Below are 24,561 nucleotides of genomic sequence, written 5' to 3'. Positions count from 1 at the left end.
AAACAAATAATAATTGTCACAATCCTAAAATACTAGGTGATACAAAATGTTTGGCCATCTCCCCCTCCCCCCTCTCCCTCTCCCTCTCCCTCTCCCTCTCCCTCTCTCTCCCCTCCCTCCTCTCCCTCTCTCTCTGATCTTCCTTGATTACAAGCACACTTTGCAAGGATGGCTTGTTACCCCATTAAGCATTGCCCCCCTCCCCATCCCCCATTTTATTGTATTTATTTCTGCAGTGTTTTCTCATGTATAAAGCCAACCCAACACGTAACAATGAGCAAGGATGTGAAATGTGTTTTGTAGTGCTGCTTTAGCGTTATATGTAGACGCAGACATCGGTGTGGTGAGTGTATCCCTGCACATGTATTTAAAGAGGCAAAGGACAAGAAACGTGCCTCTCGCAATGAACTGTATCTAGCGCACTGTCCACTTCTCCGCTAGAGTGTGCCACAGTTACAGGTTAGAGTTTGAATTAAGACGCTGCAAGAATTGCAATGTGCTAAACAGACTAGTCTTTTTTTAGAGCAGGGTTTAAATCTAATCATTGCCTGCTCCTATGTATAACCGCATAATGCATGCCATGAAAGTTGCGGCACAAACTAGGGCTGCTTTTATTTTATTTTTATATATATATAAAAAATATTTTATTCAAAATGCTTAATCCCACCCACCCACACCCCACTGATAGCTTCAGGTATGTGTCTTTGTTACAGCAAAACGTGACATCTGAAATATCAAGCTGTGAAATAGACTATTGTGTAAATATTTATTACTAGATATATGTCCTAACATACAATGGAGCATTCTACTGCCAATAAAAAGTGCCGTTTAAACTAACCCTCTCAAAGCAATGTGTGCATGTGTGTTGAAACCGCTAATCGCCTCTTGTGTCTTATAATCTTTACCATTGTAATCAGTACCACGATCAGCATTTTACTTTGCTAGAAAGGTAAACTCGCTGTATTAAAAGCTATTCCTAACTGCAGAAAGGAACGAGGAACAATCTCCCTGCTCAATAGAGAATCGGATCAGCATTCAAATGCCTGTCTGTCTGACACCGCAGTGAAAAAAACGGCCCATTTTGATTTAAAAAATGGAAAAGCGCGCCACACGTTAACGATTGCTGTCTTTCCTTTCTGCAGTTCACAACATGAAATAAAATACAAACAATAAAAAAATGACTTGATATCTATATAAACGTTTCAAATTTCACAGCATATTTTTCTAAAGAAATTAAAAAGGGCTTGTGCAAAGGCTGTATACTTTAAACATGACTATAAAACTGTGGCCGTTTTGTGCTAATATTTTTTTTTCTTTTTTCCTGGGCTATTGCAAATTTTTTTTTGGTATTAAAATATAAATAGAAAAAAAAGGAGTTGAGCACTTTGACGTATGTTTCTTCCCTTCTCCTCAAACATCTCTCGATGTCTTAGGTTCGGTGTCCCATTCCTGCAAAAACAAACAGAAACCGTCAATGACCTGAAAACAGACAAAGTGTTACCAGAGTGAGAGACCCTCAATCTTTATTACACTTTGCTATGCTTTTTCTGTGGGAAGCTTGTATAAGGGCACTGGCTAGTTGGAGCCCCCCCAGATTCAAGTGACCTGAGCTGGAACTGAACTCCAGTCTCTAAGAGGCTAGCGAATTAGCCCCTTTATTAAAGCAACAGGGGAGGCCAGTTTAACAATGGGTTATGAAAAGGGATCTCTGTGCCACTTGAGCTCAGCCAAGCAGAATAGTTCCAAGGTCCACTTGCTTTTCATGTCTCCTATCCTGGAAGCCAACACTCTCCAGTTATCATGCCCGTGATGTGCTGTTAATCCTCCTCAGAACAGGGCTGTAATGCGACAATGCAACAGCTGTTTGGCTGTGATGGGGTATAATGCGACAATGCAACAGCTGTTTGGCTGTGATGGGGTATTTCAGGATTTGAGGGAAGGTTACGCATTAACCTGACTTGGCTGGCATCACACAGGCATAGCAGATTATGTAGTCTTAGTCTTAGCCCTGCTGCGTGGTTATAAATACAGAGAGTGGTTTGCCAGTGGCATTTAAAAAAGCCATGCCAAAAAGAACGAACAGCAGAGATTGAAGGGCGATGGAAATCACAGGTGTGAGACACATGCACTGCCCATCAATCACTGCGTGACGGCCGGGGAGGGGGGTGGTCTGTCATATCCTCTATAACTGGATATGAAAAGGACATGATATGACGGGGTGGTATTAGAGGCCACAGCTGCCCTGCTGCATGAGTTATACCTGCCCCCCTCCGTGTTTTAAAATAGCCCACCCCCCAGCGAGCTTGCCGTCCCACTGCATCTCACTCACCGTTGGTGTCTGATTTTTTTCTTTCCTCCAGCCATTACCTGTAAAGACACACCCATGAGAGAGAATATGTTTGTTTTTTAAAGTGCACAATAAAGTTTGGGGATTCAAACTAAATAAAACAAAACACATATTCTGACAATTGTGGTCCTGGGGGGGGAGTGGTGTAATACAGCTGAGTAAACATGGTTTCAGGACACTGCACGGCACACCAGGAGAGACTTGGGGTTTGATACAGCGAAGTTGCCTCAAACCAGGTCTCCTGGAACCAGGTTTCAAGCCGCTGTTCCTGAGAAAATGTCTTTGTGTTCCTCAGCTTAAGGAAATAAAGATTTTGTAAATTCAGGATTATTATAAAAAAAACAACCCGACTGCATTGTGTCCATTTGTGTCATTGCAGTTACTCTCGTCACACTGCTACATTCAAGGCATTGTTGGTCTAATTATGGCTCTGATTCATATAAAGCGGAGTGCAAATTTATTAGAACACCCCATTACTTCAGTAGCTTAGAATTGTTGTCTAACTAAAAATCTTGAATTGTCATATTTGTCTAATTTAATGGATAACTTTAAAATTGACCACACATTCATTTCAAATAGTCAGAGAAAAGGAAGACAGACCACAGATGGTAAAATGCATGACTTTTTAGAAGTTGTTTGTTAAAGATGCCTAATTAAAACACAAAGGGGTCTAACATTTTCACGCACGAGTGCTTCTGTTTCTATATCACTGATTACTGAAAAGTTCTTTTACATGAGATACACTTTCTAAGCTGTCTGTATAATAATGCAGGGTCCAGCCTGACAGGAACCAGACACAATCACAGAGTGAACAATGAGTTCAGAACTCTGAATTCTCTCTTTATTTAGGGTTAGGTTAAGGTTAGGGTTAGGGATGTGTTAGGTTAAGGGTTGGGTTAGGGTTAGTTTTGAGGCTAGAATTAAAGAAATAACATACAATGATACACAGTGATTTAAGGTACTTGATGCCCAGTTAAAAATAAATAAAAAAGCATGACCATTTGTACTTTCTCCAAAACATGCATACACTGTACTAAACTCTGTTTATTCATCAGCTTCGATATTCGCCAAATACTTTAGGGAACAAAGTTAAACAAATATCTGGATATTGAAACTTATGGTAACTGTTCGTAAATGGTGCACAGTGCTTCGGTTGGGAAGTTTTTAGATTATATTTATATTAGGGTTATATTAGGGTTAGCACATGACTCTGTGTTCACTGGGACAGTTCAGGCTTTTCAACTCACACCCCAATGCATTCTGGTATGTTTGACCTCTCGTTTCTTTTTTTTAACAGAAGCAGGACTACACTTACCAGAATGCATTGCAATGGGAGTTAAAAAGCTGGAGCTGTGCCAACCTGTCTGTGGATTTCGTGCAGATTAAACGTGCGGTGCAATGGCACAGGCTTCAGACAGGTGGCGCTGCTCAGCACCTGCTGCAGAAGGAAGTGAATCTGCAGTGTGGTTAACAGCATGAGAATGGACTGGCGACCAAGGCCTTCATTCAGGGGCTCAGGAACAGGAATGCATTGGAAATGTTTACCTCTTCCGCACATCATGAGACAGGGATGAAGCCAACTAGCTAAGAGAAATCTTTAAACAGAAACAACAAACAAAATGAATTGTTATTTACTGACTCATCACACAGCACAGATTTCATTTAACCAGGCAGCATACCCGGCATGCATCCGCTCATATCTGTACCGCACTATTGCTTCTGTATTTCAGCGACTTATTGTGGTTTTTGTGTTTTATCTATCATTCTTATTGACTGTTTTCTTCAGTTGTTTTATTTCAATTTTTTATTGTTATTGTTATGGATAATATTATTATAATGTTTTTGTAATTAACACTTTTGTTCTGTTTAAAACAACATGTAAAGCGCTTTGAGATGATATAAATAAAATACATTGAAATTACTATACTTCTTCTATACACACACACACACACACACTGTCTACACTGATTGAAGTGGATATAACAGGTTACATCAACAAGGGATCGTAGCTTTCACCTGGATTCACCTCATCAGTCTGTTTCATGGAAAGAGCAGGTGTTCCTAGTTTTTTGTACACTCAGTATGTGTGTGTATAATATGTATATATATATATATATATATATATATATATATATATATATATATATATATATATATATATATATATATATATATATATATATATATGTGTGTGTGTGTGTGTGTGTGTGTATGTATGTATATGTGCGGTGCAGCCTGGCATTGAGGCTGCACTGTGAAAGCATGAGTTTCTCTTTGTGTTCACCTTGGCGGGGGCGCTTGATTTATCTGGGGAGGAAGCTTTGTTTTCCCATAAGCTGCGCTTATTGGTTACATCTCCAGGCTTCAGATCCTGCAAGAGGAACAAAGTTAACAGATGAGAAAGACTTCAGTGCTGGTACCATGCAGTTGATACAGCTGGGGGGATGTGAAGAGACCACTCACAATGATGGATATCCTAATAATGTTTTGGTATTGAATGTGTAAGTCTTGGAAAGCGCTTTTGATATAAAAACTGAATTCTCCATGTCAGCACGGCTGACCAGGTCACCTGCTTGATAAAATGGTACCTGAGGCACCTCTCGGAATCCCATTTAACTGCAGTCTGTTCAAAACAGTGACGTCACAATGGGCCACATACCTTGTCCCTCTTTTCAATGAGATTGACAATGGACTAAAATGATTATAAAACAAATATAGCTGGATTTAATAGAGTTATAAGAATGGGAGCGTCTGTGTAGGGGTTATAAGGACACTCTTAGCGCTTAAACAGACCTCTTCTTTCAGCCTCAATCCGATCACTTCTACTGCTGATATTCTGTCATACACAGACGTTCTCTGTCCTCTAGCCCTGTATCAGCAATGTCCCGAATAACGAAAGGGTTTTGCGTAATTGTAAAAACAAGTAAAAAGGCCTGTGTTGGTTTGGTTTTCAGTTTGAATTCCCTAGAGTCGAGGTCACTGCACCTTGAGGGAAGCAGGCCGTGATCAGCTCTGTTCGGGACCCAGTCCAGCACGAAAGAGACAAATCTGCAGCAGACAGCAGGAAGGAAAGAGGGGCCTGGCTCTGCAGGAAGACAGGGATGCAAGAATGAACACCAGGAAGAAGGAAAGGGATCAGCTAGGGGAAACAGAGAAACATACAGGAGATTAGCAGAGGAAAGATGATGGGAGATGCAGACTGCTGGTGAAACAGATATGCTCTTAAAGCAGGTGTCTCCAGCTGAGTACTCTTAAAGCAATACTATCTGGTGCCACGCTAAATTAAAGAAAGTACTCTATTTACGTACTTTACTTGCAGAGAGGTTTGCACTTCCTGAGTAATTTCACCAAGAGAGTGAAAGTCTTCCCACCCATTCAACTTCTCCTTTCCCATCATTAACCAACTTCCCCAGAGACGTCTGGCCGAAATAAGCTCTTCCACTCCTGGTCTTTGTTCCAACCCTGTTCTAAATTGTTTAAATGAACCAACAGACCTGCACCCAGACACTGAAGTTGTTCATCAGATAATAGGATATGGCACCACAGTCAAACTATGACAAACTCACATTAAGATTGACCAAAGGAAACAAGATCTATCACTCTGTCTCACCAAGTTCAAAGCATAAAGCAACAGAAAATAGAACTATGGGCAAGCTGATCTGAAACTGAGGTGCATTTTTTTTCTCTTTTCAGGAACTTTGTTTTCCCCCCCCTAACACAGCGTTTAGGTTAAATCGGGAATCAGGGGCCACATTACAAAACTTAAAATCTTGTATATTGGGTGGTGTATCTGACAGGGCCAGAGCTTGAGCTGTAACCTCTATCCAAACTCGATTAATCGTTTAGATAATATTGGCATTAGATGAAATTTCATACGTAAAGCTAGAAATTCCTAACTAATGTTGGGAGAGGATGAGACACTTAGGCAACTGTAGATGCTACCGACTTAGCAGATAATTGTGTAATACAACCCCGGGACTTAGAAGCCTCCAGCACTGGAGGGAGCATGGCAATGAGAAGCAGCAGGTCCAGAACCACACTTACCACGGGCTTCCCTCCTGCCGTTTTGCTCTCCGGAGTCTTGTTGAGCCAATCGTTAATCCGACTGGCCACCCCGACCTTCAGACCAGCTGTCTCCTGGAGCAAGGGGCAGAGAATGGGGCACACAATTAATTCATTTTGTATTAGAGATATTAAGATTTCTGCTGGTGCGTGAGAAAGTATGATGAGTTTTAAAGCTTTGATTAGCACTCATTTAAAATTGGGGGCAGTGGTATTATTGCTAGTTCTAATAAGAGGTAAGAAAATGGACTGGTTAAATAGAGCCAGTGATCATTTGGATTCTTTAGCACCTTGAACCTTGCTTTAAATAGGGCCGGTGATAATGTTGCTAGTGATAGAGATATTAAGCCTTGTTCAGCGCTCATTTAGAGAGGGGCTGCAGTTGTGCTAATAAGAGGTGCTCTGGTATCCTGTGCTGCGTTACCTTGTTGGGGGCTCCAGGGCTCCCTGGGGAGCTGAAGACGTTCCCTTTCTCCCACATGCTCTTGATGTTACGGACGCCCTCCCCCACCACAGAAAGGTCGGACGCCCCCGGCTTGTGGGGCTTGATCTCTTTGTTGGTCTGGTGAAAGAGAACAGCATACAGTGTGGTCTCTCGGCCAGGAGGGGGCAGACACAGGACACAGGAGGGGGCAGGCCCAGGACACAGGAGTCACCAGGGACCGCAGTAAGGCTCAGCACTGCTCGTACCTGCACAGCGGAGGTGTACAGCTCCAGCTTGTTGTCAATCTTGGAGACCTGCAGAGCTGGGTGCGAACTCTTAACACTGCTGCTGCTAGTCACAGAAACACAGCGTCAGTATTGTTGAGTGTTAACAGGGGGGTTGAACTGCCTCCTCATAGAGAGTAATATACTGAAGATGCTCGTTACTGTTTTAACATGGACTTTACTTAGGCTCTACTGAAACATGTAACTGCCTTTAAGAAGTATTTGTTGGTTTGTATTAAATAAATCCATTCATTAATGTGTTGATTTCAAAACAAGAAAGGCTGTCCTTCCCTCACCTTTACAATGGAATGCCACTCAATAGCGATTAACTTCAAAAGTTGACTGGAAGCGAAATTTTCCTCTCAGTACGGTAGTGAAAATGTCAGCACCCCGGATGACAGGAAAATTAGCTTCATGTGGGCTGTATACGTTAATAGCCATTGATTAGTATTAGTACAGCCGTGGCCAAACATTTTGCATCCCCCTACAGAATTAACAAACTTTGCATCATAAAGTCAAATGAAACCTGTTGAATAATGTTACGTTAACATAATGAATTACACACCGCTTTGTAGTTGTCCATATACTTAATGAAAAGCTGGCAAAAACTGAAATATGTGACATTTGGAAATCTAACATGCAATCTAAACTTTTGGCCAGAGCTGTAACCTGATTTTAAGCAGCAGTAAGCAAGGTAACTAACTTACCTTTTCTGGACTGATATGTTCAAAAACTCTGCCCTCTCGCCAATCTGTAAATACATTATTATTATTATTATGCATTTAAAGTTCTGCATTGATAAGAGAGCACACTGCATGCACCGACCACACACAAAATAAACCCAAATATCATGCAGACACTGAAAAAAAATCATATATATATATATATATATATATATATATATATATATATATATATATATATATATATATATATATATATATAACACACACACACACCGCGCTCACAAAAGTTTTCACCCCCTTTTCCACATTTTATTGTGTTACAACATGGAATCAAAATAGATTTAATTAGGAGTTTTTGCCACTGATCAACACAAAAAAAGTCCATAATGTCAAAGTGAAAAATAAAATCTACAAATTGTTCTAAATTAATTACAAATATAAAACAGAAAATAATTGATTGCATAAGTATTCACCCCCGTTGGTAGGACACACCTAAATAAGCTCTGGTGCAACCAATCTTCTTTAGAAGTCACATAATTAGTTGAATGGAGTCCACCTGTGTGCAATTAAGGTGTTTCACATGACTTCAGGTTAAATACACCCATCTCTGGGAGGTCCCACAGTTGGTTAGTACATTTCCTAACAAAAACTACATCATGAAGACGAAGGAACATTTCAAAGCAAATCCAGAATAAGGTTCTTCAAAAGCACCAATCAGGGGTAGGATATAAGAACATTTCCAAGGCATTGAATATCTCCCGGAGTACAGTAAAGTCCATTATTAAGAATTAAGAAATGGAGAGAATATAGCACAACTGTGAATCTGTCTAGAACAGGCTGTCCTCAAAAACTGAGTAGCCGGGCAAGAAGGGCACTAATCAGGGAGGCCACCAACAGGCCTATGCCAACTCTAAAGGAGTTACAGTCTTTCACGGCTGAGCTGGGAGACACTGTGCATATGGCAACAATAGCCCTGGTGCTTCGAAAAACTGGACTTTATGGGAGAGTGGCAAAAAGAAAGCTATTGTTGAAAAAAACTTGCATCAAATCTCGGCTAGAGACTCTGAGACCAAGTGGAAGAAGATTCTATTGTCTGATGAGACCAAAATAGAGCTATTTGGTCTCAACGCTAAGCGCTATGTTTGGCGCAAGCCTAACACCGCACATCATCCTGAGAACACCATCCCTACTGTGAAGCATGGTGGTGGCAGCATCATGCTATGGGGATGCTTCTCCGCGTCAGGGCCTGGAAAGTTCGGGAAGATAGAGGGCAAAATGGATGCAGCAAAGTACAGAGAAATCCTGGAGGAAAACTTGCTGAAGTCTGCAAGAGACTTGGGAGAAGATTCATCTTCCAGCAGGAGAATGACCCCAAACATATAGCCAAAGCCACACTGGAGTGGCTTAAAAAGAAAAAGGTCAATGTCCTAGAGTGGCCCAGTCAAAGCCCAGACCTCAATCCAATTGAGAATATGTAGAAAGAGTTGAAAATTGCTATTCACCAAAGGTCCCCATCCAACTTGACGGAGCTTGAGCAATTTTGCCAATGAGAAACATCCCCATAACATGATGCTGCTAACACCATGCTTCAGGGTAGGGATGGTGTTCTTTGGGTGATGTCCTCGAGTGGCCCAGTAGGAGCCCCGACCTAAATACAATTGAAATTGGCATGACTTGAAGATTGCTCTCCATCAACACTCCCCAAGGAACTTGACAGAGCTTGAACAGTTTTGTAAAGAATGGTCAAATATTGCCAAATCTAGGTGTGCAAAGTTGGTAGAGACCTATTCCAACAGACCCACAGCTGTAATTGTTGCCAAAGGTGCTTCCACCAAGTATTAACTTATCCAGTTCTGATCTTTTAGTTTTGTATTTTTTTCTCAATAAAAAACTTTTTTCCCCTTAACAGTGTGGAGTATGGTGTGTAGATAAGTGGAAAAAAATCATCATTTAAATGCATGAAACTCTGAGGCACTGACACAACAAAATGTGAAAAAAGTTCAAGGGGGTGTAGACTTTCTACAGGCACTGTACATCTTAAGGTTACTTTTAATCAAGGGTTTTGTGTATTGAGCAACGCAGGAGGCGGAGTGTCCTGTAGAAAATCAGTGGTGTTAAACATGCTTTTTTGTTTTGCTGCAGAATTAATTTGGTCGTTTTCAATATTTGTTGCAAACTGCAGCAGAACTCAATGGAGTTCTTGAGAACACAGCGGGATTTGGGCACAGGAATATCGCGGATCAGCATCCAGCTTTGAAAAACTGCATCTGTACAGGCATGGAATCATGCGGGAATACAGAAATCTGCATAACACTGGCAATGTCTTGCTTTGAGACGGTCAAAGCGGAGAAACAGAAAATAATGAACTGAAAACAAATATGTGTTTGTTCACCTTTATCCCCCTCTGGTTTATTTTGAAGGTACTCTGGTATTGAAATGTTGGCTAAATATAAATGTGTTTCTTTTAAAGGGATTGCAAGTGTGCTGTTTATTTCTTTCTTCTTTTAAGAAACTTTAACCTTCCAGCTGCTTATCCGGCGATTTCGACATGATAAACATGCTAATTTTTTCAGGGCCGAAATAATTCAGTGTAATTCATGTGTTAAAAGAGCAACACTGTCTCTTGGGCGTTTTGGCAGTACAACATCACAGTGGAAAAAATACAGCACATCATGGGATTTTATACAGCACTGTCTATTCCTACAATGCACCTTTCTTGAGAAAGCAACACGTTTGGAATCGGAATAAAGGAAATGATTATGTAATACAGTTCACGTGCAGTCTTCTTTTGTCAAGTTGCATTTTCAGAATTATATCATTATGTACAGTATTACAACACCGTATGTTAAAATATTGCCCTTAATGCACAAAACCAACAAAATACATCCCATGTAGCCTATACTTGACATTTTACTTGTAGTGTTCTTTGGAACACGGGCAATTTTTTATCCTGGAAAAAATGTATTACAGTACCTGAAAGCAGATATATGCGTTTATCATGTTTCCCACACAGCACTACTTGTGGTCTGCTCTATTTATATTGTGATTTAGACAGACACCGCCTGGTTTCAATAAGCGGTAAACTAACACGCGCCGAGACACTTAGGAAAGTTAGCACCTTTAAGTAAATATGGTTTTTATGTCAAGTCCTTCCTTCACTGTATTAGGGGAGAGAATCTGAATACATTTCCATGGATTACCGTTATTAATTGTATGTAAATGACTCGCACGCAGTATCTTTTTCCAAGCGATTCATTTTGCGTGCAAAGTCATGTGCCGCTGCTCAGTGAATACAGCAGGTGTACAAAGCACACAGTAACACCCTGACTGCGTAATGAACTGGCTACCGCTGTTTAGTGTATGAGGCCCTATGCTGTTTATTTTTTGTTTTAAATTTGAATCTACAGTTTAACCCTTTAAACATTTACATCCCAATTACAAACAGATTTGAAGATTTCTTTCCGTAATCAGTGTTAGATTCTAATAACATTCCCACCGCAGAGCAGTCATAGCCAGTCCTTGTTTTACATTCCGCTTCATTCGCCACACAGGTTCTTAAACAACAGTTTGTGTGTCTGATTAATCTCTTAATAAAGCCTGCAACATCTTACACTGCCACCAAAATAAAATAAAAAAAAGGTGTTATTATGTGTATTATATTCGATTATTATTCATGATGCACTGAGCGGACCCTGCTTAAATGAACCAACCCTAAAACTACCACACTATACACTCACACATACACGCAATGACCCTGTGAGAACAACAGATGGCAGCAGTGCTGTAGTATTGAATGAGTGGGCTGTTTCCGACCTGCAGAGAGCTTGCATACGAAAGAGAGTGTTTGTTATCTATACAAGACTCGCACAGTAGATCTGCAGCTTGTTAGTCTGTGCAGAAATATAGACTCTGTCAAAATGAAAAAGCCAGCACTTGCGAGGATTGATTTTAAGTTTGATTCACAGTTGAAGCTGTGACGTTCCAGCGGGCATCTGCTGTCTGATAAAACCCCCCTAGAGCTGGAAGCTGATTGGCTGATGATACTGACTCATTTTCAAATACAACTGCATGTTGTAATCAGCCACTATTCTGCAATGTTTTGGGAATCTTACAATACATCACAAAACACTGACGACCATATTTTCTTTAATTTACTCCTGTTTTTTGAAAGAGGTAAAACGCCTGGTATTTGGACAAATCTAGAACCAAACACCTAAGTGATTTATTTCAGGTTCCTTTAAGTGTCTCAATGTGTTTTGTTTTTCATCTTGCAACATTAACATGCTTTTTTTTCCCCTTAAAGTTAAAGACTGAAGAAGAGGATTTACAAACCACCCAAGTGACCTGCAAATTGACATTAAAATGCAGACCCGCGACAGCCATTGTACAACCCGCAAAATAAAACCTCTATGTAAGATCAGTGTTTGGATGAAGTAAAAAAACTGAAGCTTGTCATTATCAGCATGTGATTGAATGTACACTCCATTCATTGATGGGTTCTTTGAAGACTGATGATACTGGCTGATGATACTGCGGAAACAGTGGAAAATATTTATGGTAGAGGGTCTGATCATTTCTTCAAAACGGTCCTAAAGGAAAACGTCAGCCATCGCCAAAGTAATGGGAGTTCTTTAAATAGCGCTCACAGGAAATGCTTGAGTTTCAAGCATATTTGTCCATGATCTCTCCCCCGTGTCCCTGCGTGTTTGAGTTTTCTGTGCAGCGCTAGGACTGGAGAGCAGGCACCCAGCAGAGCTGCACATCCTTTGTTTTGGCTTCCGTCTGTTCCACTGCTTTCACAATGGAAGAACTGGGTAGCGAACCCCTTAAATTAGGCTATTGTTCAAACGGCTGCTTCTTAAATTTGAGAGAGACTCAAGTAGCACGAGGAGGAAACTGACAATTTGGACGACGTCAGTAAAGTTTAAAGTTAAAGTTTCATGCACCTCATTTCAAAAATAAAGAAAGTTACCATAATGTATGTCACCTAATGTGTGGGGTTCTATTATTTAATTCCCATAGTAAAAGCATAGCAAAGTGTAATAAAGCACAGTGAATGCATGATAAAGTTCCCCATAGTAAAAGCATAGCAATGATAACGCATAGAAAAGCATTGTAAAGCACAGAAAGGTATGGTAAAGGTCAACTATGTCAAGTGTATAGTATAATCATGGGAAAAGCCAATGTTTGGATGGAATTCTGTTGTGGCAGGGTTAGGGTTAAGAGATGGGGGATGTAAACAAACTGGTCCAGAAATTGAAACAAGGAATGTCAGTACAAAGTTTCAACACAACTGGATGAGTCAGGAGTCCAGCTGACACAGTCACTGTAGTTTAAGCTACGATGGCACAGCCTGGAGCTTGAATCTGCATGTTTTATTCTCAGTACAGAACTAAGGGGCTGGTGATAATGTCGTGAATGCAAATAAGAAAACAGACATGCAAACACACTACAGGGCTACGTTCCAATAACCTCAAGTGTACACAGTTACCTACAGCAGCCTGCATCTCACAACCTCAATAAACATGCAGATCAACACATACAAAAGTGAAGCTACTGCATCTGAAAACACCGTGCACAGTGCATACAGTGAACAGCATGAAATCTGCGGAAAGGATCAAGAACACAGAGACACGTTAATCTGCTGCTGTTCGCTGCTTAGTGGCATTCTAATACATCCCTATCCGTTCCTCTCACAAGTACCAGCAATCGCAGCCCCTTTTCATTGATTAAAGAGCTTTTGCTTGTATTTGTCTTAGTTATGGATATGCTGATATATCAGTGATAACTAAAGATGTCTTTTTTCACAGTTATCAGTGATTTCATGATTTCCCTGAAATGTACTTATTGCCCTATTGCCTAGAGGTCACCGATCGGGTCCAGGCTATTCCACTGCCGGCCGTGGACAGGAGCTCCCAGGGGTCAGCACACAATTGGCAGCACGCCGCCTAGGGTGGGGAGGGCTTAGGTCGGCCAGGGTGTCCTCAGCTCACCGTGCACCAGCAACCCCTGTAGACTCGCCGGGTGCCTGCGGACCTGCCTGCAAGCGGCCCAGAGCTACGTGGTCCTCTGACGATGTAGCTCTGAAGGTAGCTGCATGGTGGGCCTGCAGAGTGAAAAGAAGCGGACGGCTGACGGCACACGTTTCGGAGGACATGTGTGTTCGTCCGAGTCAGCACAGGGGGTTGCAGCGGTGAGGCTTAAAATTGGGCATTTCAAGTTGGAGAGAAAATGGGGTAAAAAAAACAATTGCCGATTCCAAATTTATAAAATAAATAAATAAATACCGCAAATGTCTGTCTTATTGATGTACTCCCTGTTACACTGCAATTAGGAGCCTGGCAGCCGGTTTAGGTTGATTCTTGTAAATGATTGAACACACACTGCATAGAGCTGCAACATTTCTTAAAAACATCTTCAATGAAAAATACACAAGCTGCATCAAAGATCTGAAATATTTCTATTTGTATTTTGTTAATAATTCACTGATTATGAAAACAGAAGGTCTTTAAAAGGTGGATATAAAAAACTAAATTTCCACAATTTAGCTTTCACTGTTTTTCATGTAAGCATTTAAATATTTTTGTTGTATAATAACTCTCAAAATAATCAATTCTGAATGTGACAACGCCACCATTCTGCCCTAACGACAACTCTGTATAAACTGCTGCATCATGGTACCTTTGCTGTAGGTCACACGGTCTGTTTGCCACTGAGTTTGAAGCACTCCTTGTAAAGTCAACAGTCAACTGCACAGTCTAAAAACAGGCATTCATGATTAAACATACTAAAATATTTATTAAAGCAGAAAAAAATAGCATTGTCACATTAAAATTTTCTCTATCGTTACTATACAAGTGTTATAAATATTTATATGCTTACCTAAAAAACAGTGCATGCTAAGCTGTAGAATATTCAGTTTTTCACTGTCCCAGGCACATCGAGAAACAGAGCCCCCCCTTCCTCCAGTGGCTCTCACCTTCAGTAAAGACCCCCGGGGGCTGACACATTTGAATGGCTTCTTGCCTTCCCCGTCGGGGGAAACCTCCTCGGTGATCTTCTGTCTCTTCTCAGCTGCCTCTGCACGTCTTCTCTCAATCTCCTCCTTCATCCTCCTCTTCTCCTCCTGAGAGAGGGGGAGGGAGAGGGAGAGAGAGAGGAGGAGAGGATGACAGAGAGAAAGAGAATAGAGGGGGAAGGGAGATTGAGAAAGAAAGAGACAGAGGGAGATACAGAGAGATGGAGAGAGGGAGACAAAGGGGAGAGGATGATCGAGGGAGAGATACAGATAGCAGGAGGGGGAGAGGATGACAGAGGGAGATAGAGAGGAACAGGGATAGAGAGAGACACAGATGGAGAGAGAGGGAGATCTGCTGTGAGAGGCAGATCTGCTGCCCTCCAGTTCTGTGCTTTCGTCTCATTTAAACAAAAGCCGCTCAATATTTCTACAGGAATTTATATGCCAAGTCATTCCTAAGGGAAACCAGCCTTAGATTGCACTAAAAGCATCACTTCAAAAGGTTTTGTACAGGTGTCTTGCATGTTCATACAACTCATTCAAAACAATGCAATATCTGCACATGTATATGCATTCTAGCAGAATGTCACAGGAGTAGCTTCTGAATACCAGATACTCGACTCTGAAAGCACTTCTAAATCATGGTGTCAGTTCATGAAATGTACATGAAAAAACATGCAGCATGAATTATGACAACATCACATTGGAGAAAATAAATATCTAAAATAATGTATCACATAGATGTGTTTGGTTTTGTTTGAAATATACTGTATATTCTTATCGATGTTATTACCTGAGGCAAATGTCCTTAATTACCAGTTAATACAATGAATTACCTTTACCATTTTTACAAACACCCTCAGATGTGTTTCTGATGCTCTGTGCCATTCTTATTAAATTAACACTTCTGAATATCATTCTATGGCAGTATTATTTTAGAATTTTTTTTTTTTTTTATCATAACAGTTTGGGGAATGTTTCCCCTTAGAATCCCTAATCATTCTCATTTGTCACATCAGATTTGTAAAGCAGTCCAGTGGACCTCCAGAACAGTCCCGTCTGCTCTCCCTGAAATCCCCAGTCCTGTTTCTGCCCACCTATCTCTCCCCTGTGTCCTGCCCTGGCTCCTCACCTCCTCCTTGGCTTTCTTGTGGGATTCTTCCTGCTTCTTGAGCTGCTCCTCCTCCTCCAGCACCTTCCTCCTCTCCTCTCTCTTTCTCTTCAGCTCCTCCAGCTCCTGCTCTGCTTCCTGCTGTTTCAGCCTCATCCTGTGGAACTCCTCGCTCTCCGTCTCGTCCCGCCGCCGACGCAGCTCCTCCAGCTTGTGCTCCGCTTCCTGGCGCGCCGCGTCCGAGTCCTGCTCTGAGTCCATGGGATCCGGGTTCGAGCGCAGGCCACCGCGGCTGGGGGACAAGAGGTACAGCAGTCAGTCAGTAGGACACGCACACGTACACGAACACAAAGGCAGCCAAGCCCTGTATCAGGTAACAGCTCAGCTCACTGCAGCTGCCGCTGTGGTCAAAAGTTTAACATCACCTAGCATTTTATGATTGAGACATCTTTTACAAAAAAATAAAAAAATAAAACTATATGAACATAACTTAGATATTTTATTTAACATCATGTAATCAAAGAAACTACAAAATTACACGAATCCCTCCCGAGTCTCTGAGAACAGTAAAGCACTAATGGACCCCGGTGCTGAGAATCACTCCCGAGTTAATGACATCACCAGCTACCTGAGGCTCCGCTCGGGTTTCTTCTGCCTGTCAGGGGTGTCTTCGTGGAAGTCTCCCCCGTTCTGATGCTTAGGCTCTGGGGTGCTGATCACCTCAAACTCCCTGCGCTTCCTCTCCACCCGGACCTGAGCAGAGAAGACATTCCATTCACACAAGCTGAGCAGACACCTCAGCAAGCTGCACTGGGCTCATTGCAAAGGTCAATAAGCTAGATATGAACAACACAGTGATAAACAAACAGACTCCCTGCCTAAACATGATGCATTTGCTCTGGTAAATGCCTGTCAGAATTGCCAGGCAGTAGTTATTGATTTAACAGATGACAAGCCTTGATTAATCTCTCTCTTGATCAGTGTTTTAACCCCTTCAGGTGTGCAAGGAATTCAGTGCTTGTTTTTCCAAAGGATTCTTCTCTAATTTGAGAGTGACTCGGGTATCACGAGGAGGAAACTGACAGTTTGAATGACCAGATCCAACCTGTCAGTACATTTGCAACCCTGTTTTGTGCACCTCCTTGCAAAAATAAGAAAGCATCATTTTTATTTGCGGGACACATATGTCCCTTGTACCTTAAAGGGTTAAAGCACTCCTAGAACAGATCTCAGATTTCTCTGTCTCAAAAAAAAATAAAACAAACTCATGTATACCTCTTCTTCCTTGTAAGATCTAGGCTTTTCTTCGATCACTTCCTGTTGGGTTGAAATAAAAATCGGATTAAAACGGCGTTGCTAGGGATACAGCACAGCTCCCGCTTCTTTGTGTGTCTGTTTGTTTTTTCTCTGTGTTTTTCGTACCTCCGCTCTCTCGTATGACCTCTTTGGTTTATCCTCAATCACTTCCTGCCAAACGGAAATAAACAAAACGTGTCAGCTTCTGTTACCCTTCAAATGACTTTTCCAATGCTCAAATCAGGAGCTTGCCGTTTGAACGCTTGAACAAAAACCATTGGAACAACGGTTAATAATGACTTAAGAGATGATAAAAGAGACGACAGCATTAACAGTGTGACAGCCACACACCTCATCTCTCCTGGAAAACTGTTTTGGTTTCTCTTCAATGACGTCCTGCAAAAAATGAACAGACCAGTCAGTGACATTCTCCCCCTTCACTGCTGACACAAAACCATAGCAATTATATTAAAAACAAATAAAAATAAATGTTTAAATGATTTATTTGAACATGAAAGTGTGTATAATGCACAGCAGAATTAGTATCTAATTGTAACAGGGAGAGATCTGTGCTGACTCTGCTGGCGTGTTCACGGGCTGCAGGAAGAGGGCGGCAGTCGTCCAACAACCGCCTGTGAGTCATGGCAGTGACACGGGGAGGTGGGAAAGTGGGTGTGTGGACTTTCCCCCTATCTGAATGGCTGAGAGGAGCATCTTGGGAGATTGTTAGCCCTATAAATTAATGCTCTGTTGTTTCCTCAGGTCTGCCCACTTAGACGCAACGAGAGTGCGGAAGCTCTGATCCAGGACCGGGAATCAGGCGAAACAAAGAGTTTCATAGCGAGACAGAGAGAGCGAGGAACCCTTGGGCAGACCCTGGCGTATTGTGAAAAAACAGGCTAGTTAGCCTACAGAGTAGGACGGTGATCCGGGTCGTGCGGGTAGCGGCGACCGGGATAACGCTGCAGAGTGCAGCACCTTTTATTTGTAGTTTTATTACTGTTTTATTTTCCATTGTTCTTTTCGCCTTCTGTTTTCACTATTATTTCTTTGAGCACCTGCGAGTGCACTTGCTGTTCACGTACCAGCTGTGGTATTTCCGTGGTGCCGTCTATCATCGTTGATAGGCAGCCCACGGTCAACAGTGCCCTCTGCCGGAAAAAGCAAGAACTGTTTGCAAATAAAACTGGGCACCTGTGTGGTGTTTTCAAGTACACCTGTCTGTCTCCTAGTCAGTGAATTACCCACACCCCTTCCACACTAATACTAAACATATTTTATTCCATTGAATTAATACCCAACAGCTTCACATTTCTTAAAGGTAATTACTCTGAAAATATTGGCACATCTCAAATCAGTAACATGAAAGAGCAGATCACCTGCATTCACAGTATCCACCTGGTGGACAGATGGACAGGTGAATCCAGACATCCACAGATTCGGATGCTCTTAATTCTAATGAATGATCTTTTCAATTTTCATCATAACTGGGTAAGCGGTTCTCTAGATACAGAATGCAAAAATATAACAGATCAACAAGGGTTCAAATTACTTCAGAACTTTAGCTACCTGACACATCAAAAATAATGAAATATTAAAAAAACAAACAAAAACAAACAGTGGATTAGTGAAGGGCCTTTAAACAGTAAAGTACATGTACACTTTTACACCAATATGCACGTGTCCAAAAAACAAACCGCTTGAAATTGTTTCATTAATCTGTGCATTTCACCCTACTGTGTGTCCATGTTCAGAAATAAGGCCTTTTTTTTCCCCAAGCTCAAGAATAAAACTGGTCAACCCCGACTCCTAATTGTATGGGTGTGGGTGTAAAACAGTAGCGTACCTCCGGAGTCATGTAAGATCGTCTCGGTTTCTCCACTATCACCTCTGGCTCCTCTTGCGGTTCCTCTGGCCCCTCCTCCTGGGCTGGCTCTGCCTTCTCTTCCTCCTCATTGTCCTTCCAGGCGTTGAGCTGATTGTTTTTCTCCTCCTCTTGCTGGTACCGGCCCCTCCTTTCCTCCTCCTCCTCCTCCTCCTCACGGTGGTTCGCCTTGGGGAGGCTGATGGTGGGGTCGAACTCTTTCTGCCTCTCTAGCGCCTCCTGCAGTCTCTTCTGGCGCCGCTCCTCACGCTTGTCCAGCTTTTCCTGGAGAGCAGACTCGTCTTGGGTTTGGGGGGGAGGGGGGCTCACAGCAGTACTCTGCCGCTCTTCCTCTGCCATACTTAACAGACAAACACAAACACATCTTGTGTCCCAGCAATGATGCAGTAGAGGGCACTCAATTTCAGAGTCATTCCTCTCATCCTTCTAACAAAAAACATTCATGCATTTGACACACACACACACACTCTGCTAATAAGATATAACACTGCAAGAGATTGCAGCGCACAGTCATCCTCAATATTCCATACTTTAATAAGCAATGTCTTAGCAGCAACTTCCACAAGCTTGCCTTTACATTGAAAACTTACAAAATTACAACAGAAGATACAGAAAATGCATAGCAACACGCTCTTACATGTAATTATTTATTGTGCTTGCTATGTTTTGCTCTTATTTGAATTTGACCTTTTGCTACTGATTTTATTGAACTTTGCAACTGCTCTTATCTGTAATGTGATTCTGAAATGTAATACTTTACAATGTCGCCATGGATAAGGGCTTCTGCTAAGAAAGAAATAATAATAATAATAATAATAATAATAATAATAATAATAATAATAATACAGTGAACTCCAAAAGTATTTGGACAGTGACACATTTTTTGTTGCTTTACCTCTGTACTCTATTTGAAATGATACTATGGGGTTAAAGTGCAGACTGCCAGCTTTAATTTGAGGGTATTATCATCATTATCGGATCAACCGTTTAGAATTTACAGCACATTTTGTACATAGTCCCCCCCATTTTAGGGTACCAAAAGTATTTGGACAATTGGCTTCACGGTTGCTTCTTATTAGGCCGGTGCGCTTGTTTGCATCGCTAGTGCATGCAAAAGAGAGCTGTCAATGTCTAGTCTTGATTATAGGCTTTGCATTTGCCTTTGGAGTCTGTTGCTGGTGTCTCACAACATGAAAACCAAAGAAGTGTCAATGCAAGTAAAGCTGGCCATCAGGAGGCAGAAAAATCTGAATAAATCAATCAAAGACATAGCTAAAACATTAGGCGTGTCAAAATCAACTGTTTGGTACATCATTAAGAAGAAAGAAAGCACTGGTGAGCTCAGCAGTGTCAAATGACCTGGTAGACCAAGGAAGACCACAATAGTGGATGACCAAAGATTACTTTCAGTGGTGAAGAAAAACCCCTAACAGTCAAACAGATCAGGAACACTCTCCAGGAGGTAGGCATAGATGTGTCAAAGACTACCATACGCAGAAGAGCACACCAGCAGAACTTCAGACGGTACACCACTAGATGCAAACACTAGTTAGCCTCGAACAGAACGGCCAGGTTACAGTTTGCTAAAAAGTACCTAAAAGAGCCTAACAGATGAGCGGACAGATGAGACAAAGATTAACCTGTACCAGAGTGATGGAAAGAGGAAGTGTGGAGAAAAAAAGGAACTGCCCATGATCCAAAGTATACCACCTCATCTGTGAAACATGGTGGGGGTAGTGTTGCGGCTTGGGCATGTATGGCTGCTACTGGAACTGGCTCACTTGTCTTCATTGATGATGTGACTGCTGATGGCAGCAGCAGGATGAATTCTGAAGTGTACAGAAACATCTTGTCTGCTCAGATACAACCAAATGCCTCATCAATCACTAGAAATACTGAATGGAAACTAACTGAAACTGAAAACTCACTATTTGAATAAGTACCATTTTAATAGTGAGCGTTTATGAATTACTTCATTATATACTGTATACACACACACACACACACAGATGTACAGACAGATTCATTTTTTGTATGATCTTTGTAAGGTTTTGTTACCCGAGTTCAGAGGCTGCTCTTTGATTCCAGTTTTCACAATGTCTTTCTACAGTACGGTAAGTCTATTGTAGTGCCAGCAGTACCGAAGCTGCACGAGGAGTGTGACTGTCTCCTGGTGAAATTATACTGGAACCACACAGCTAATGAGAGCTTCCACTAACCAGGGAGTCTGTGTCTCTGTGAAGAGAGTCCTTATACAGATGCATTACTGACAGGCTGGCTGGCGTCTCCTGCTCCCCTCTAGTCCTGGAGCTGGGATTGTCAGCAGGATATGTCCAGACATTCACCAGACCCACAGCAGCCAAGCCACAGACTTCTACAAGAGAACTGACCACTACATTGGAACCAGTCACCCAGACATTCACCAGACAAGTCACAGACTTCTACAAGGGAACTGACCACTACACTGGAACCAGTGGTTAACCAGAGGTGGTTAAATTGGGTCAATTTAGTAATTTGGGACTAGTAAAGTAAAGGACCAGCAAGGGTCTGGATATCTATACCTTTACCTGATTGCAGATGACCTGGTCCTGCTGTCACCCACAGAGCAGGGTCTGCAGCAGAGCCTGTCACTGCTAGAGCAGTAGTGTCAGAAACTGGGCTCTGGCAGTAAACATGAACAAGACCAGAGCCATGATATTTCAGAAGAAAGCATTAAATATTAAGCATTAAGTATTAAGTACCACTTCACTCTAGATACCACCACCCTAGAGCACACCAGCAGCCACACATACCTGGGTCTGACCATCAGTGGCTCGGGCAGCTTTAACCTGGCAGTGAAAGCATTAAAGGAGAAGCACGCAGGGCTTTTTATGAAATACACAGGAGGCTCTATAACATAAATCCCCTGTCAAAATATGGCTAAAAAATTTTGAAAGTGTGCTTCAGCCAATTGCTATCTATGGCAGTAAAGTGTGGGGTCCAATCACCAACCAGGACTACACAAAATGGGACAAACACCCGACAGAATCCCTGCATGCAGAGTTCTGCAAAAACATCATGAAATTACAAAGAAAAACACCAAACAATGCATGCAGGGCTGAATTAGGCCTTTATCCAATTGATTATTAATATCCAAAAAAGAGCATTAAAATACTGGATTTATCTAAAAATAATGACCCAAACTCACTCCATCATAATGCCCTGCAATACCAAGACCGCAGCCGAGAAGAGAGTCCCCTCAGCCAGCCGGTCCTGAAGCTGAGCAACACTGACATCAGTCAGCTTCAGGACAGCACTGCAAAAACAATTCCAATTAGTGTCAACCAAATTATAAAACACCTGAAACACTCCTATCTGTACCACTGAGATACAAACACTAAAACACAAAACAAACTGGAGGGCTATTGGACCAAATAGAAATGACACCCTGGCAGAATACCTGGTAACTGTGAGAAACAGAAAGCAGAGGCAGATCCGGCTCAGTGACCACAACCTGGCCATAGAAAAACAGACACAGGCAAACCTGGCTGGCCAGAGAGAACAGGCTCTGTGGTCACTGCCAGACAGGAGAGGACGAGACAGAGATTTACTTCCTAACACACTGTGAAAAATATAAAAACGTAAGGGACATTTTCTTCCCCAAATTTGACAATTAGTCCCAGAATTCACCAAAATGCACGATACCCAGAAGCTGTCAATTCTGCTGGGGGAAGACAAACACACGGCCACTGGCCGATCAATACGTGGAGACCTGTCATAGCTTGGGGGACAAACCGTGAACACGTCACACTACAGAAGGAAAAGAGAGAGGGAGGGAGGGAGGGATTCTGTTTAATATACAGGGAGGGAGGGGGGTAGTGTTTAATATAGAGGAAGGAGGGATACTGTTTAGTATTAAAAGACGTGTTTTCTTTGTCTATATATTTTAGTTGGTTATGCAACGTATTTGCTTTGGCAACACAATTCATTTTTACTGTTATGCCAATAATTTGAGAGAGAGAGAGAGAGAGAGGTGGGAACAGGGAGTGGGTGAGGGGAGGAGGAGAGAATGGAGAGGAGAGGGGGAACAGGGAAAGGGTAGAGGAGAGGGGGGGAGAGTAGGGTTGCCACCCGGTCTGGTTTTGCCTGGATTTTTCTCTTTTTGAAGTAGCTGTCCTGGGAAATCTGTAAGTGTATGATTTATTTATTTATTTATTTATTGTACAAAATGACTCTGGTGTCCTGGTTTTTTGTAAATCAGAGGTGGGAACCCTAGTGGGGAGAATGGAGAGGGAAGAAGGGAAATGGGAGCGATTGGAGAGGAGAAGAGAGGGGAGGGGGGAACAGGGAGAGGGTGAGGGGAAAAGGAAGAGAGGAACAGGGAGAGAGAGGGTCAGGGGAGAAGGAGAGAGGGGAAAGAGTGGAGAGGAGAGGGGAAGGGGGAACAGGGAGAAAGAAAGAGAGATCAGGCTACCTGTTCTGTTTGTTGATCTCCACCTTGTCACACCTCACGCTGCTCATCTCCTCCTCTTCCTCCTTGTTGCGCAGGCGGTCCTGACGGGCTCGGCGCCGACGCTCACGGGCAGCTTCCTCATCATCTTCATCAGTCCTCTGAAATGCCAGCCTGGGACACAAACAGAAGCACAGCTATGGTCATGGCTCCCATTTGCCCCATAATGCCAGCACACAAACACCAGTAGTCTCATTATAAGGCAGCAAACAAACAGCATGGTCTCTTAATTATGGCCCCCGGACTACAGTGTTATAAAGGAGCAGAACAGTATGTGTGTGTGTGTGTGTATATATATATATATATATATATATATATATATATATATATATATATATATATATATATATAGCTCTGGAAAAAATTAAGAGACCACTGCAAAATTATCAGTTTCTCTGGTTTTACTATTTATAGGTATGTGTTTGGGTAAAATGAACATTTTTGTTTTATTCTATAAACTACTGACAACATTTCTCCCAAATTCCAAATAAAAATATTGTCATTTAGAGCATTTATTTGCAGAAAATGACAACTGGTCAAAATAACAAAAAAGAAGCATTGTTGTCAAACCTCAAATAATGCAAAGAAAATAAGTTCATATTCATTTTTAAACAACACAATACTAATGTTTTAACTTAGGAAGAGTTCAGAAATCAATATTTGGTGGAATAACCCTGATTTTCAATCACAGCTTTCATGCATCTTGGCATGCTCTCCACCAGTCTTTCACATTGATGTTGGGTGACTTTATGCCACTCCTGGCGCAAAAATTCAAGCAGCTCGGCTTTGTTTGATGGCTTGTGACCATCCATCTTCCTCTTGATCACATTCCAGAGGTATTCAATGGGGTTCAGGTCTGGAGATTGGGCTGGCCATGACAGGGTCTTGATCTGGTGGTCCTCCATCCACACCTTGATTGACCTGGCTGTGTGGCATGGAGCATTGTCCCGCTGGAAAAA

General features: G+C 42.0%; 1 protein-coding gene across 7 annotated transcripts in view; it reads right to left on the bottom strand.

Annotated features, from left to right (window-relative positions):
* Positions 1-218: 218 nt before the first annotated feature.
* LOC121319497 (non-muscle caldesmon-like) overlaps positions 219-24,561 on the bottom strand; it is a 65,834-nt gene continuing 41,491 nt past the window's right edge. For 2 of the 7 annotated variants that reach the window (XM_041256966.1, XM_041256968.1), the window contains 17 exons: positions 23,567-23,716; positions 19,075-19,453; positions 17,580-17,624; positions 17,355-17,399; positions 17,208-17,249; positions 16,561-16,685; positions 15,954-16,224; positions 14,783-14,929; positions 7,825-7,868; positions 7,100-7,184; positions 6,834-6,971; positions 6,392-6,484; positions 5,333-5,432; positions 4,632-4,718; positions 3,893-3,942; positions 2,330-2,367; positions 219-1,449 (listed from right to left, as the gene is read on the bottom strand). In XM_041256966.1, coding sequence (XP_041112900.1) covers positions 4,690-4,718; positions 5,333-5,432; positions 6,392-6,484; positions 6,834-6,971; positions 7,100-7,184; positions 7,825-7,868; positions 14,783-14,929; positions 15,954-16,224; positions 16,561-16,685; positions 17,208-17,249; positions 17,355-17,399; positions 17,580-17,624; positions 19,075-19,453; positions 23,567-23,716 — 1,693 coding nt within the window. In that variant the 3' untranslated portion in view covers positions 219-1,449; positions 2,330-2,367; positions 3,893-3,942; positions 4,632-4,689. The remainder of the gene's footprint in view (positions 1,450-2,329; positions 2,368-3,892; positions 3,943-4,631; positions 4,719-5,332; positions 5,433-6,391; positions 6,485-6,833; positions 6,972-7,099; positions 7,185-7,824; positions 7,869-14,782; positions 14,930-15,953; positions 16,225-16,560; positions 16,686-17,207; positions 17,250-17,354; positions 17,400-17,579; positions 17,625-19,074; positions 19,454-23,566; positions 23,717-24,561) is intronic. The other 5 variants (XM_041256969.1, XM_041256972.1, XM_041256971.1 and 2 more) reach the window with 5 other exon arrangements.

The sequence above is a fragment of the Polyodon spathula genome, chromosome 8 (assembly GCF_017654505.1).
Source record: "Polyodon spathula isolate WHYD16114869_AA chromosome 8, ASM1765450v1, whole genome shotgun sequence".
Lineage (NCBI taxonomy): Eukaryota > Metazoa > Chordata > Actinopteri > Acipenseriformes > Polyodontidae > Polyodon > Polyodon spathula.
The sequence above is the reverse complement of the archived record's forward strand: the minus strand, read 5'-3'. Positions and strand labels throughout refer to the sequence as shown.